The following is a 16,248-nucleotide window of genomic DNA, read 5'->3' on the forward strand; positions in this document are numbered from 1 at the left end:
TTCTCCAATTAAAATGACAAAGTACCTCTTCCCTACCTAGCAGTCAGCTCCCCATTGATCTAAACATTTATTCCCTAACCACTGGATCAATAGTAAGATACTCCTTACTGGAACACCCCTTAGCCCCTTTACCTCCAGCCTGTTTTCATCTTCCTGACTAGGCCAATTTTTTCAATTCTCACCATTGTCACTTTAGGAGGTTATAATTCTGGAACCCTTCAACATATCCTCTTGATTCTGACTGTTTTTTCATTGCACATTGTACTTCACGTTTGTGGTAAATTTTTGTTTATATGATTTGCGCTTATTTATAGAAATTTGACAAAAAAATTTGAAAATTTTGCAATTTTCAAATTTGAATTTTTATTCCCTTAACTCCGATAGCTATACCACACAGAGTTAATATTTCCCACATTTCTACTTTACATCAGCATCATTTTTGAAACAATATTTTTTTGCTAGGAACTTAGAAGGGTTAAAAGTTTATCAGCAAATTCTCAATTTTTCAACAAAATTTACAAAACCAATAATTTTAGGGACCACATCACATTTAAAGTGACTTTAGGGGCCTATGTGACAGAAAATACCCAAAAGTGACACAATTTTAAAAACTACACCCCTCAAAGTGCTCAAAACCACATTCATGAACTTTATTAAGCCTTTAGGGGCTTCATCAGAACTAAAGCAACGTGGAAGGGAAAAAAACATTAAAATTTGACTTTCCCACAAAAATATTGCTTTAGCCCCAAATTTTGCATTTTCAAACGGTTAACAGGAGAAAATTTAGACAATTTGTTTTGCAATTTCTCCTGAGTACACTGATACCCCATATAAATATGATGGAAAACTACTGTTTGGGCGCACGGCAGGGCTCAGAAGGGAAGGAGCGCAATTTGATTTTTGGACCCAAAATTGGCTGGAATAGATAGCAGATGCTATGTCGCGTTTGCGGAGCCCCTGATGTGCCTAAACAGTGGAAACCCTCCACAAGTGACCCCATTTTGGAAACTATACTCCTCAAGGAACTAACGTGTGGTGAGCACCTTTCACAGAATTTTATAAAGTTAAGCTCAGAAAATGAAAAAACAATCTTGTTTCAGCCCTAAATTTTTCATCTCCACAAGGGTAACAGAAGAAAATTTGTTGTGCAATTTCTCCTGAGTACACAGATACTCCATATGTGGTGGAAAACTACTGTTTGGGCACATGGCAGGGCTCAGAGAGGAAGGAGAACTTCAGCCTGCTATGTGTAACACAGGTGATCAGAAGATCGCAGTTTCTAGTCTCCCATGAAGACTATTGAAGCAAGTAGAAAAAAAAATAATTAAAAAATATATATATATAAAAAGTTCAAATCACCCCCCTTTCACCCCACTCAAAATAAAACAATAAAAAAAAAAATCAAAAACACACATATTTGGTATCGCCGTGTTCAGAATCCCCCAATCAATATATAAAAAGAATTAATCCGATCAGTAAATGGCATAACGAGAAAATGGAGGAGAAAGAAACAGATTTCTCTAATAAGACATTTTAATATGTCTTATTAGAGAAATCTGCTTCTTTCTCCTCCGGGACTGATCTTATGTCTCAAAATTCCCAATTCACAAGTAAAATCTGTAATCAGTGAAGACAGAACATTACTGAGATAGGAGATGGCAGTTGGTGCCTCTAACATTCTATGCAGGAGGAGGGAGGAGCTAGTGGAACAGCTCGTTCTCCCACTTCTCACCTCCCGTCTACGTAGAACCTTAGGAGATGACCATTACTGCTGATAATGTAAAAATCTTTCTTCCCTGAATACAGATTTTACCCATGAATTTTGAGAATGAAAGATCAGTCCTGGAGGAGAAAGAAGCAAATTTCTCTAATAAGACATATTAAAAAGTTTCTTATTTTCACATGTATTATTGAATTCTGAAATTAAAATTAAAACTGTGGTTACTATTTAAAGGATATGGACAATTGCATGCATTTTTGGGCTAAAAATAGGATTTCACAAAAATGTGAGAACCTCTTGGCTTCTATAGCCTGTCTCGCTGTACACCGTGGACAGCTGAAGTAGTTTACAGTGAATCAGTCAGTGAGCTCCTTCTGACGTTGGGAAGCTCTTTCTATGCTTGCCAAAACAAATTTTCATCAAACCAGAACTTGTTTACAGAAATGACAGCCATTACTGTCATTGGGTCTGATGATAAGCATCCTGTATGTGACTCTCCTGAATACCTACTTCTTTTCTCCTTCTTCTTAAACTTTCCTTTCTTCTTGCCATGGTCTTTCTCGTCATCAGACACTACATCCGGGGGCTCGTGGAGGATGTCATGAGGAGGTGATGTCTCTCCGGCACGGTACAGTCCAGGGAATTTCGTTGGGCTGATTTCTTCAGAGCTAGGTGTACGAGCCAGTCCCCCTCCATGCTCAGCCCTCCGATGTTCACTGGGGCTACTGGTGGGAGGCAGAAAGCACTCGGTCATTCTGCCGATGACAATCTAATATAGGAACTGAGCCCGGATTTCTGTTACCTGTCCATTTTACCTGGTTAAAAGACCAAAAACAATAAAGTGTTATACGAGAGATCCATGCTTCAAACAATATATTCCCAATGAGTCAATTACAGGCCATTTACTTGTAACTTGTCAGAGGTACTATAAATGTGCATGTACACTAGTGACGGAAGACTTAAAGGGGTATTCCCATCTCCAAGATCCTATCCCAATATGTAGTAGGTGTAATAATAATAATATTAGCAAATACCTCCAATTAGAAATGTAGTATAGTATTTTTGATTCACTGTGTCTCTTTCCTCATGTGCAGGCATCACAGGACCTTAGGTATCCATGGTTACGACCACTAGCAACTAGTTTATTAACTGTGACTTTATCAGTGGTCGTAACCATGGATACCTAAGGCCCTGCGATGCCTGTACATGAGGAAAGAGGGATAGTGAATCAAAAATACTATACTACATTTCTAATTGGAGGTATTTGCTAATATTATTATTATTACACCTACTACATATTGGGATAGGATCTTGGAGATGGGAATACCCCTTTAAGCCCTTTCAGCTGGTTCACATTACATGGACAGGTGGACAATAGAGACGATTGTACCAAATAGCTTAATTGCTTACCTTGTGACATGCTGATTGTGTGGTCACACAATAGACAGTATTTGTATCTGACATTCACTATAACTGATGACATAGAGAAAACTTTTGGGATAAGTGTCCATGAACTGTAGATTTAAAACCAAGGAAATTACTGCATCCATACTGAGAAAGCCTTTCCCACTGCCTGTAGTCCTGACTATAAGCTTTTGGAATAAAAAGTCTTCCTATGCAAATCAATGTGGAAACCACAATCACGGCATAGGGTGTGGATGGTCACTGGATCGGAGGTGGATTTCAGAGAAGAATCAATGCTGAAATCTGTATCTGGTGCACCAGAGATAAGAACAGACATTAATTAGGTAAAGGCAAGTCTTGCTAAAACCCCAATGTAACAATGACCAAGTAATACGCGTTCTCCATGTAACCTTGCCGCAGTTAATTCAGGAATTTTTATGGGCAAACATCTCCAACTGAAAGAACAGTTCTTGTTTTGAACATAACATTGTAAAATCCGAACTGAGATGTTATCACTCAAGAAGGAAGACTGACGCTAGAGCGATTCAGAATCCAGTATGTACCAGAAGCAGTTTTCTTGGTCGAATTAACATTTTGGTAATGTACAAGTAATGATCATTTATGTTGTATGTTAATGATATCATAGACATACAACATAGATGATCATTACTTGTACATCACTAAAATATGTTAGTTTCACTGTGTATGTATATAATATATATAGGCACTATATTCAAGAATCAGGCGTCCCCATCATGCAGAATGTTCAACTACTACATGCTTTGTTTTAATGTTTTTTTTCTCTTTTGCAAAGAAATACAACATGGTAGAAATATATGCATTTCAAGTTTCACGTGCATGTATCCATTAGGAATTTTTTATATATTCTCAGGAGAGTCTCTGTGACTCCAAGTACCGTCACAGTCTCCTGCATATGGCTTATTTCACAAATCGCATACCTTAAGAGACTGGTGTATTTACTTTGAAAACCAGTATATAGAACAACCCCATATAAAGTATAGAGAAGCAAGGTGTCGGTATAAAATGGACCAACTCCTAAAATATATAATAAATTGGGTACAGTAGTTCAATGCAGTTTGTGGGGAATATTTTTTCATAACAATTTGGGAAAGTTATGAAATGTCCTATAAATGTCTGTCCTATTCCTGATCTAAGGGTCTAGACTTATAGTTGAGATGAATCTGTGCTACAGTAAATTTATCACTTAAGCATGAGCCGTGTATGAGGGAGTCGGAGTTGGTGTTAGGGAAATTGAGGAGTCGGAGGTTTGGCTTACAGACTCCACAGCCCTGTAGAGAAGGCCTGCCAGGGGAATGTAATAAATAATAGGCGGCCTGCAATACAGCGCTAATTGATTTTAAATAAAGTAATTGTTAATAAAATGATCTGTGGGGGTGCAGAGTGTCTTACATTTATGGCCTATCCTCAGAATTGGACAACTAACACTTTCTAGAAAAATGTAGGGCAGAAAAAGAAAAAAAAAAAAAAGCTATTCTGGTATTGATTTGGTATAGCAAAGCATTATTGGCCTTGGTAGTCAGTGGTAAATGGAGAGGCAATCTATAAGGCATGGCCTAATAGGTCTTAGCTAGGCCACCGACTGCCACATAATGTTCACTCCTGGCCATTGCAGTGGGATGTCAGCTGTACTGTGAGGAATTGTAAGTCCATTGGCGGGAAAACATTGGCAAAATGAATGTACAGTAATGTCCAAAGGCAGCAAGAGGTAAGGAAATCATTCAAACTCCGAACCATGGTTTCCACTCCAAGTCAAGTGAATGAAAGATATAATGTAAAGAACGACTCAGAAGTGCCAATGTCACCAACATAGAAAGTGACAGAGCCATTATCACAAGGAAATCAAGGTTTATCAGCAATGGGTATAGTCACACACACGACAGATCTGTTGTACTTTGTAAACATTTTCTCAGATGGACGTATAGAGCCTACATATATATATATGCAGTAACTACATCTCTGTAAAGATGTGTGGAGTGAATTTTTCACTTACGGAAATTTCAGCAATAAGTTTGCCGTTAGTGAACATTCCCCAAGACTAAACCTGAACACATTGGCCTACCATTTAGCAATCAGCAAGGACAAGACCCAAAGTATTTAATTTAGGCAGTCTGGAGAAACAACCAATGAATAATTACAAAGTCAAACTTCAGTTTATATTAGAATTTCCCTTTAATTTCTGTTCCGAATATATTATGTAAGCTTCAGGATTTACAATACGCCTGGTGCAATTTTTACTTTAGTGGTCAAACAATAAGAACATTCATAGTTTAAAGGGGAAAAAAAAAAGAAAAGTTAAGCACCAGCAGCACATTTCCCGGTACATCGGCCACATGGCTCCTGGGATTTGTCCAGATCTGGGTAATTAAACGTACAATATCCCATTCCTATATAGTCTAACAACTTTACAGGGAACATTCTTGCACACACCAGATATCAGTGCCATGCCTCATCAAACGTCTCTGCTTATTACACCAAGCTGTCCACAGCCTTTATATAGCGGAAGCTGACAGGTATCCCACCTGACACCCCTTCTCTATATTCTGATATTTGCCATCAAGGAAAAGTTGGGAGTCCTCAATACATGGTCAGATAGTCTGTCTAGCAAAAATCGACATTAATCTAATGTGTAGAGCCAGGGTAAGGGGTTGTCAAATTAGAGAGGTTCCTGAGACAGCACATCATCAGTGCTGAGTGTGAAGGGGGCTGGCTGACTGCTCATCAGTGCTGAGTGTGAAGGGGGCTGGCTGACTGCTCATCAGTGCTGAGTGTGAAGGGGGCTGGCTGACTGCTCATCAGTGCTGAGTGTGAAGGGGGCTGGCTGACTGCTCATCAGTGCTGAGTGTGAAGGGGGCTGGCCGACTGCTCATCAGTGCTGAGTGTGAAGGGGGCTGGCCGACTGCTCATCAGTGCTGAGTGTGAAGGGGGCTGGCCGACTGCTCATTTCAATGGCTAAGCCAAGCACTCTTCTCTGCCATGGTTAGCGCATAGACAGAGAAGAGACCAAGTTAGCAAATAAAGTGAGCAGCCAGCCCCTTTCATACTCACTCAGCAATGATGATGCACTGATAAAGGAACATCTCTCCTGAGATGCTGGAACCGAACCTGTTATAGGAAAATAAGGACACCTTTGTAAATTCAAGTATATTAGTAAGGCTCCATTCATATCTGCAAAATAATTGACAAGATCAAAAGTGAATAACAGTGCACTAGTGTAGTTTTCCCCTACTCCAGTCCTCAAGTCCCACCAACAGATCATGTTTTCAGGATTTCCTTATTATTACATTACCTGCACAGGCAATAATTCCACCACCTGTGTAATACTAAGGAAATCCTGAAAACATGATCTGTTGGTGGGCCTTGAGGACTGGAGTTGGGGAACAGTGCACTAGTGGACTCTGACATCTACTCACATCTGCATTCACACATTCAGTTTGATCTATTCTGTTTTTAGGAACAGACAAATGTAATTAAAGAAAATCTGTCAGCAGGTTTTTTTGAGAGCAGCATAATATAGGAAAAGAGACCCTGAATCCAATGATGTATCACTTACTGTACTGGGTGCAGCCGTTCTGATACAGTTTTTAGATTTAGCATGAAGCAGAGCTGAGAAAGCTAACCCCGCCCACACCAGGCTCTGTATATACAATCTCTATACACTGTGAGCTGCTTATCACAGGAGGGGGTGTGTCTGACTACCAGGCACTGCTGCTGTGTCCAGCAATGATAAGCTCCTGATGCTAAAACAATCATTACAGGTAAAAAAAAAAAAAAACAGAGCTTGATAAAGAGGCATCAATCTGTGTTTTAATCCCTACAGAATGCGGTCTTCAGATTACATAGCAAAAACCTGATGACCGGTTCCCTTTAATCTTCAAAATGCATCCATTAAATAAACAGATCATGTCTTCACGATTTTCTTTGTATTACACAGGTGATGGAATTCTTACCTATACAATACTATGGAAATCCTGAAGACATGATGTGTTGATGGGCCTTAAGGACTGGGGTTGAGGAGAACTGCATTAAATAACTAATGCAAATAAAAGCAGAGGGGTCCCATTTATTATAGGGCCCATCCGTGTTTAATTATGTGTCACTTTTTATAACAGAAGTAAAAATAAATCTGCATAATGCACGTTAATGGAACCCAGAAGGATCCCCTAATAATCAATGGGGCCCATCTGTCGCAGTTCTGCAATGGATTAATTTTGAAAATTAAGGGGTTGTCCTGTACTTTACATCAATGGCCTATAATTAGGATAGGTCCTAAATATCAGATCAGTGGGGGTGTGACACGCCTGATAATTAACTGTTCTTGGTGCCGGATGTGCTCAGTTGCGACACGGAACTACACAGCACCATCGCCTGTATAGTGGCCGCAGTCCGGTACTGCAGATCCCGTTTTCAAGGGCTTCAGATGCAAATCCTGATGGAGCCACAAAGGATAATATGCAATGTGAACACAGCCTAAGAGTAACATGATGTGAATGCAAAGATGGTGCTTTATTTTATGCCATCTTACTATATGCTCCCTACACTTGCAGGAAAGTGGCACATACTTTATGACAATCCTGTGATGCAAAAGCAAAGATTATATTTGTAAATGGGTTACATTAAAAATGTCGCACCATTTGTCTTTCATAGGTGCTGAGTTTCCCTGCACATTCATTCATCTTTGATGTGGTACTTTGGGCATAAATCAGCTCAGCGTCATCTAGAAAGAGACAGATAAGTGTGCTTTCACATTGTGTTTTGTTTCACGCTCGGTAGGCCAGTCGGGGCTTATGTCTGAACCCTCCCTCCCGCCCCAAACAAAAAAAAAAAACATGATTCGGACATATGCGCCAATGGGGCCATACACTATAATGGTGCTGTACAGAGTGACCGGCTGCCCTGTCGTGCATCATTTTCAGGCGTGTACGAATACTGTAGGCTGACACCCAGACGTAGACTTACAATGTAAGCCTAAGGGGCGTCAGAACGAGGTTCCCTAGATTTACATTGTAAGGGCGCAGTCAGATGGTCATAAATCTAAACGCAGTGCACGGGACTGGCCGGGGGCTCTCCTGACCCGAGGGTGACAGCTTCATGTATTTCTATGCAGCTGTCACATTCTCGGGTTGGGAGAGCTCTGGTCAGACGGTGCACTGTGCTCCGATTTATACGGCCGTCTGACTGCGCCCTAAGAGCGACTTTCGGGTCACAGAGCAGAATGGGATCCGGAGAGTCACAACTTCAGTGACACGACGCGCAAGAGGCCCCGGAGAGAGACAACTTCAGTGACACGACGCGCAAGAGGCCCCGGAGAGACACAACTTCAGTGACACGACCCGCAAGAGGCCCCGGAGAGAGACAACTTCAGTGACACGACCCGCAAGAGGCCCCGGAGAGAGACAACTTCAGTGACACGACCCGCAAGAGGCCCCGGAGAGAGACAACTTCAGTGACACGACCCGCAAGAGGCCCCGGAGAGTCACAACTTCAGTGACACGACGCGCAAGAGGCCCCGGAGAGTCACAACTTCAGTGACACGACGCGCAAGAGGCCCCGGAGAGACACAACTTCAGTGACACGACGCGCAAGAGGCCCCGGAGAGACACAACTTCAGTGACACGACGCGCAAGAGGCCCCGGAGAGACACAACTTCAGTGACACGACGCGCAAGAGGCCCCGGAGAGACACAACTTCAGTGACACGACGCGCAAGAGGCCCCGGAGAGACACAACTTCAGTGACACGACGCGCAAGAGGCCCCGGAGAGACACAACTTCAGTGACACGACGCGCAAGAGGCCCCGGAGAGACACAACTTCAGTGACACGACGCGCAAGAGGCCCCGGAGAGACACAACTTCAGTGACACGACGCGCAAGAGGCCCCGGAGAGACACAACTTCAGTGACACGACGCGCAAGAGGCCCCGGAGAGACACAACTTCAGTGACACGACGCGCAAGAGGCCCCGGAGAGACACAACTTCAGTGACACGACGCGCAAGAGGCCCCGGAGAGACACAACTTCAGTGACACGACGCGCAAGAGGCCCCGGAGAGACACAACTTCAGTGACACGACGCGCAAGAGGCCCCGGAGAGACACAACTTCAGTGACACGACGCGCAAGAGGCCCCGGAGAGACACAACTTCAGTGACACGACGCGCAAGAGGCCCCGGAGAGACACAACTTCAGTGACACGACGCGCAAGAGGCCCCGGAGAGACACAACTTCAGTGACACGACGCGCAAGAGGCCCCGGAGAGACACAACTTCAGTGACACGACGCGCAAGAGGCCCCGGAGAGACACAACTTCAGTGACACGACGCGCAAGAGGCCCCGGAGAGACACAACTTCAGTGACACGACGCGCAAGAGGCCCCGGAGAGACACAACTTCAGTGACACGACGCGCAAGAGGCCCCGGAGAGACACAACTTCAGTGACACGACGCGCAAGAGGCCCCGGAGAGACACAACTTCAGTGACACGACGCGCAAGAGGCCCCGGAGAGACACAACTTCAGTGACACGACGCGCAAGAGGCCCCGGAGAGACACAACTTCAGTGACACGACCCGCAAGAGGACCTGAGCGGTGCTGGACACAGAAGAAGACAGCGATCAATGCACCTACACTACATGCACTCACACAGATTCAGCCCATATAATCACTAATAGGACGGATTCTTGACTCATTCTGCAGCCACCAATAGACAATGTAACATAGAAGTTTTAATGAAGCCCAACTGCAAAAATTCTTACCCCCAAATACAAGCATTTAACTACAAACTGCTCCGCACCTCCCTTGGTGCGATGGTCAGATATTCACATGTACAGCACCATGAAATAAATGGGGCTATTATAATAATATAAATGACAGCCTTTACTATAGGGCACGGCAGAATCAATGCGGCTCTAAAAATAAATAATATGAAAATAACGACTTTTCGTCTCCAGAAGAACGAGACCCCAGCGGCACAGCGCCCACCACAGTACAGTATACAGAGACATAACTATGGGCACTATTCACCCGAATGTTAATATTTACTTACATTGACACCCCACACGTCAGCCTTATCAGAACTCACAGAGGACGACTATGGAAATGTCCCAGTAGTTCCCACACATATAGTGCTGCTGTGTGACACCTGCCAGGGTCCGCACTGCCTGTGTGCAGCCCATACGTACAGCTGCACAGGACCGGCGCCCATGACACTGCGGAAGGATACATGCAGCGCAGCTGCACACAACTGCGCTCTCATAATACGGCGGAGGAATACACACAGCACAGCGCAGCGCCCCGTCAGCTAATCCAGCTCCAAACAAGCCTCTCACCTGTGTCCTCCCCTCCGCCTCGCTCTGTCACTATGAGCCGGGCTTCCTCTTCCTCCTGGACTCAGCACTCGGCAGGAAGCAGCGTAGCGCATCGTTCTCACTACAGGATATTGATGGTGTAAACACCCACCTCTAAAAGGTGTCTCTAATTTCGAGGCCTTGACTCCATTTTTCCGGAGACAAACATACATACAAATAGCTGGTAACCTCCGAGGCGGCTAGAGGAGCCGACAGATCTGCACGGTACATGTCGGCCTCTAGTTCCAAGAAGGGCTTTTTTCCATGACTGCGAGCACTCCTCAGTCATGTGACCACTTCTAGCAGCCATGTTGTGGTTGGCTCGCAGGGAGATGGGTGTACAGATTATATGTGATTACATTAGTATTTTTACTTGTTAGAGGCATGTGCCGCCTCTTAACCCACAGTAAGATCAGAGAGTAGCAGGGAATCTGGAATAGTAAACTGTTATAGAGTTATATCCAGGAATATTTGGACAGTGACACAAGTTTTGACATTTTAGCTGTTTACCAAAACATATTCAAGATACAGTAATATAATCAATATGGGCTTAAAGTTGAAGGTATTCACATCCTAATTGGAGTCAGGCTTTAGGCATTACATCTCTTTAATGTGTAGCACATGCTGACGTTGGTTTCTTATTTGGCAATTTCTTTTTTTTCTGTTTTTTACAGGTTTAACGACAAAAATAAAAAATGACAATAACAAAATACAATGCAGCGAGGTGCCCTGATGTGAATACACTTAAAAGCAGCTACAGAAGTTATAAAAAATGGGCATCAAAGTGGGCACTGACGGGCGTTGCTGAAAGGGTTAAATTACTTTGCGCCACTGATCTCACACCACCAATTCACAGATAGTGATGGCCAGCATCAAATTCAGATCATTCCAGCAGCGGAAAAAGCTAGTGGTGAAACGTGCGTCGGGGGGAGGGGGTGCCAATCCTTCTTCACTGCTCTATCCTGCCTTTGTTATCAGTAAGTAAATACCGCTGATTATTTAAACATTTGGGCACGACCTCCATTCAAGTAGTTAATTTGTAAGTATACATGGTGCGTGGTCTCCCTTAGCATTATTATGCATGTGTAAAGCAGTATCAATCCTTTGCATTTATCTGTGGCCACTAATCCGTTGGACAGATTGTTTCATAACATTTTGCTGTGCACATTATTACTTTACTATAAGGCATTTGTTGTTTCCAATGATTGCATTTACATTTATAGCCTATTTTTCATTATGCACTAACTACTGTCATAGCTTACTGGTAGCTGGAGGTTTTATTCCTCAAAGTCTTTGGATCATAACATGATCACAGTGGTCAAATAGACAGGTGGTCAGGTTGATTACAGTGGTTGTCATATGCATTAACCTACCTTGTCACAGTGACTCCCCGTCGCCTGCGCAATAGAGCACCGTGGCACTGTGCTCAGTCAAACGGGCCCGGGGGGAAATAAAGCGTGCTCCCTGTTACCCGCGCTTTGCACATGCGCCGGGAGGTGAGGGGAAAAAGCGCACGTCACAGGGGCCTGTGACATGTGGGGGGGGGGGGGGGGTATGGTAAACGTGGACATAGGCCGGGAATTGGTGGAATAATAAGCAGATGGGCGGGGATAGCTTGGCGTCTGGGGGATGCCAAGCCTGTGAGAAACCAAGGAAATTAAACTATATTTCTCAGCATTCAGACCTCCACCATAGGCCATACAGGTAAGTATAGATTTACTTTTCTATACCCTGTATGCCCATAGTAGAGGTCTGATAACTCCAAAGTGGTGACTGATTCCCTTTTAAAAGAAGTAAGGGTATGTGCCCACGATGAGGAGCCACCTGCGGCCCCGACACTGCTGCAGAATAGCCGCGTGGCTTCCGCTTTTATTATGCAAATGAGCGGCACAATTTTTTGTTTTTCACATGCAGACTTTCCAAATTGATGTTAATCTATGGGGAAAGTCCACATGCGGGAGAAATTGACATGCCGCAGGTCACGCCGAATGTCAGTTTCCACGGGTGAACCGCAGATGCCCAGATAAGCATAGTGAGCATGGGATTTCTACAAATCCATCCACTATGCTGTAACATCTGGACGCTGCGGGTTTGACGTTGCATAAACACGCAGCTTCAAACCCGCAGCATTTCCTGATCGTGGACATGTACCCCAATAGATATTATCTCGGCGCAACTAAAGTTGTTATCTCTCAAATATACGGATGTCTACTGATGGAATACCATAGAGAAATTCCATAAACAGCAAATGGGTAGAGGATGTGGGGTCTTCGCCGAAAGAGCAGTGGACAGATATTATGTCATATGTACTTCTGTTGTCTCTCTCTGAATCACACAGCTATTCCTTTTGCACAGATTATACAAAACTGCACAAATAACTCCAAAGACATACTGATAGGGAATGTAGATTGTGAGTCCCAATGGGGACAGAGCCCATAATGTCTGTAAAGCGCTGTGAAATGAATGGCGCTATATAAGTGAGTAAAATAAATAAATAGGACTGAGGCCTGATTGTAATTGCTGTAGATGCCACTTGGAGGAAACTTATGCACATATTTTTGGAGTGCTCTCATTTGGGGCTCTTATGGCATAGGATGCTTGACCTTGTGTATGAAGTTTATGATATTTGATTATCTGCCTCACCAGTGGTACCTGGGAGACAATATTGAGGAAGATGATGTGCCTATAGACATTTGCAGAACAGTATTTCAAGATAAAATAAAAAGCAATAGCTAGCCTATGGCTGCAGCCAGTTTTCCCCTTTATTACTGAATACATTAATAGAATGAATAATACAAAACTAGAAAAAGCTGTGTATTTTTAACCCCATCACGACCTTTGACGTACTTATACGACATGGTCGGGAAGGCGTTACTGACCCTTGACGTATAGGTTCTTCATGGAGATCATGCATGGCACATGAGCTGTGCATGTGCGATCGCTCCCCGGGAGCTCAGCTTAAGTGATAGCCGAGCTCCTTGCTGTTTAACCCTCTAAATGTCCAATATCCTACAACAATCTACACTATGTGCAGAATTATTAGGCAAGTTGTATTTTAGAGGATTATTTTTATTATTGATCAACAGCTATGTTCTCAATCAACCCAAAAGACTCATAAATATCCAAGCTTAATATTTTTGGAAGTTGGAGTGGGTTTTTTTTAGATTTGGCTATCTTAGGAGGATATCTGTTTGTGCAGGTAACTATTACTGTGCAGAATTATTAGGCAACTTAATAAAAACCAAATATAATCTCATCTCACTTGTTTATTTTCACCAGGTAAACCAATATCAGTGCACAAAATGTAGAAATAAACATTTCTGACATGCAAAAATAAAAAAATTAGTGATCAGTATAGCCACCTTTCTTTATGATGACACTCAACAGCCTTCCATCCATAGATTCTGTCAGTTGCTTGATCTGTTTTCGATCAACATTGCGTGCAGCAGCCACCACAGCCTCCCAGACACTGTTCCGAGAGGTGTACTGTTTTCCCTCCCTGTAGATCTCACATTTTATGATGGACCACAGGTTCTCTATGGGGTTCAGATCAGGTGAACAAGGGGGCCATGTCATTATTTTTTCTTCTTTTAGACCTTTACTGGCCAGCCACGCTGTGGAGTTGTTGGATGCATGTGATGAAGCATTGTCCTGCATTAAAATCATGTTTTTCTTAAACGATACCGACTTCTTCCTGTACCACTGCTTGAAGAAGTTGTCTTCCAGAAACTGGCAGTAGGTCTGAGAGTTGAGCTTCACTCCATCCTCAACCCGAAAAGGTGCCACAAGTTCATCTTTGATGATACCAGCCCATACCAGTACCCCACCTCCACCTTGCTGGCGTCTGAGTCAGAGCGGAGCGCTCTGCCCTTTACTGATCCAGCCTCTGGCCCATCCATCTGGCCCATCAAGAGTCACTCTCATTTCATCAGTCCATAAAACCTTTGAAAAATCAGTCTTAAGATATTTGTTGGCCCATTCTAGCCATTTTATCTTATGTTTCTTGTTCAAAGGTGGTCGTTTTTCAGTCTTCCTTACCTTGGCCATGTCCCTGAGTATCGCACAACTTGTGCTTTTTGATACTCCAGTAACATTGTAGCTTTGAAATATGGCAAAACTGGTGGCGAATGGCATCTTGGCAGCTTCACGCTTGATTTTCCTCAATTCATGGGCAGTTATTTTGTGCCTTTTTTGGCCAACACGCTTCTTGCGACCCTGTTGGCTATTTGCCTTGGAACGCTTGATTGTTCGGTGATCACGCTTCAAAAGTTTGGAAATTTCAAGACTGCTGCATCCCTCTGCAAGACATCTCACAATTTTGGACTTTTCAGAGCCCGTCAAATCTCTCTTCTGACCCTTTTTGCCAAAGGAAAGGAAGTTGCCTAATAATTAAGCACACCTTATATAGGGTGTTGATGTCATTAGTCAACACCCCTCCTCATTACAGAGATGCACATCACCAGATTTACTTAATTGGTAGTTGGCTCTCAAGCCTATGCAGCTTGGAGTAGGACAACTTGTATAAAAAGTATCATGTGATCAAACTACTCATTTGCCTAATAATTCTGCAGACAGTGTATTGATCTCACCCCTTTCACCCATCTAAATACCAAGGACCGTATTCCATTTGTCCATACTTACCATTAACGCTTTTTCAGAATCCTAAGATGGGTATCTTCCCCTGTTTACAGTACCATCAATGCAATAACATTTTGCGCTGCAATGTCATCCATTACCCCCATACTGGCAAAAAGTATCCTGTTAAAGACATTTTCACCTGTGACACGACATTCGTAGTATACCTCATCAAATGCCCTTGCGGACTTATATATATTGGGGGAACAACACAACCCATAAAGAACAGGATTTCAAAACATAAATCCACAATTAGGTGTAAAAAAATTGTATTACCTTTTAGCACATAATTTTATTTCCACAGGCCATAACATTTCCCAGTTTAAGTTCCAGGTCATTGAGCAAGAGGCGACCGAATACGTTTATTAAAACGTAGGGGGGCTTATGGGATCCATGAGCTCCAAACCCTAGCTCCTAGAGGGCTCAATAGGGACTATGACCTCTTTTCATTTTTGTGATTTTATGATTTTTTTCCTCCAGGATGCGTTCCATCCCATGTTCCATACTAGCATTCTAGGTAATGTTTCACTGGTTCCTGATGACTGTATGTACCATGTGATAACCGAATGGATCTCACTTACATGTATGACATTGAAATTCCTCTTAATGATATATGACTGATTTAATATTCTTTTTATTACAGATTGGCTCTTTCTATCCTTCTCCTGACTCCTGAATCTTCCAATTGTTCTGATTGGTTTACCCACGCCTGCCTGATTCATGCCGCGTTCGCCGTCCTACACAGTGTCATTCCTGCTACTGGGTACGTTATTATATAGGCACAGGGCCATATATTACTATTATCTCTCTAGGTGGCTGCCTGTCTTATATCTATTTATCTCCACAGATCTTATTATCCTTAAGGATACTGTATCGCTTCTATCCTTACTTCTGTCCCGACTCCTGAGCAGTCAGGTAGGTTCCTTTTATTGATGTATTACTTGCTTCAACTTGTAATTTAGTATGTTATGAATCCTCTGTACATCCCTGCATATAAAATGAATAATGACACAATCTCCTGATTTTACCCGTGTTGTAAATGTTTCCAGCTTATGTAGTGTTCTGTTTTTGTTTTCTATGCTGCAGTACACTGATGAAGGTCTTGTGGAG

The 16,248-nt window shown here is 43.0% G+C and overlaps 1 protein-coding gene across 2 annotated transcripts in view; it reads right to left on the reverse strand.

The window, feature by feature from the left end:
* RALBP1 (ralA binding protein 1) overlaps positions 1 to 10,632 on the reverse strand; it is a 30,414-nt gene extending 19,782 nt beyond the window's left edge. The window contains exons 1-2 of one of the 2 annotated variants that reach the window (XM_073679040.1): positions 10,486 to 10,632; positions 2,231 to 2,535 (exon numbers count right to left, since the gene is read on the reverse strand). In XM_073679040.1, the coding sequence (XP_073535141.1) occupies positions 2,231 to 2,474 (244 nt within the window). In that variant the 5' untranslated portion in view covers positions 2,475 to 2,535; positions 10,486 to 10,632. Of the gene's footprint in view, positions 1 to 2,230; positions 2,536 to 10,202; positions 10,400 to 10,485 lie in introns of those variants that run through there. The other variant, XM_073679041.1, reaches the window with a different exon arrangement.
* Between the last annotated feature and the right edge of the window lie 5,616 nt (positions 10,633 to 16,248).

The sequence above is a fragment of the Phyllobates terribilis genome, unplaced genomic scaffold, assembly GCF_046119375.1.
Source record: "Phyllobates terribilis strain yellow unplaced genomic scaffold, ASM4611937v1 Scaffold_4__5_contigs__length_816908805, whole genome shotgun sequence".
Classification (NCBI taxonomy): domain Eukaryota; kingdom Metazoa; phylum Chordata; class Amphibia; order Anura; family Dendrobatidae; genus Phyllobates; species Phyllobates terribilis.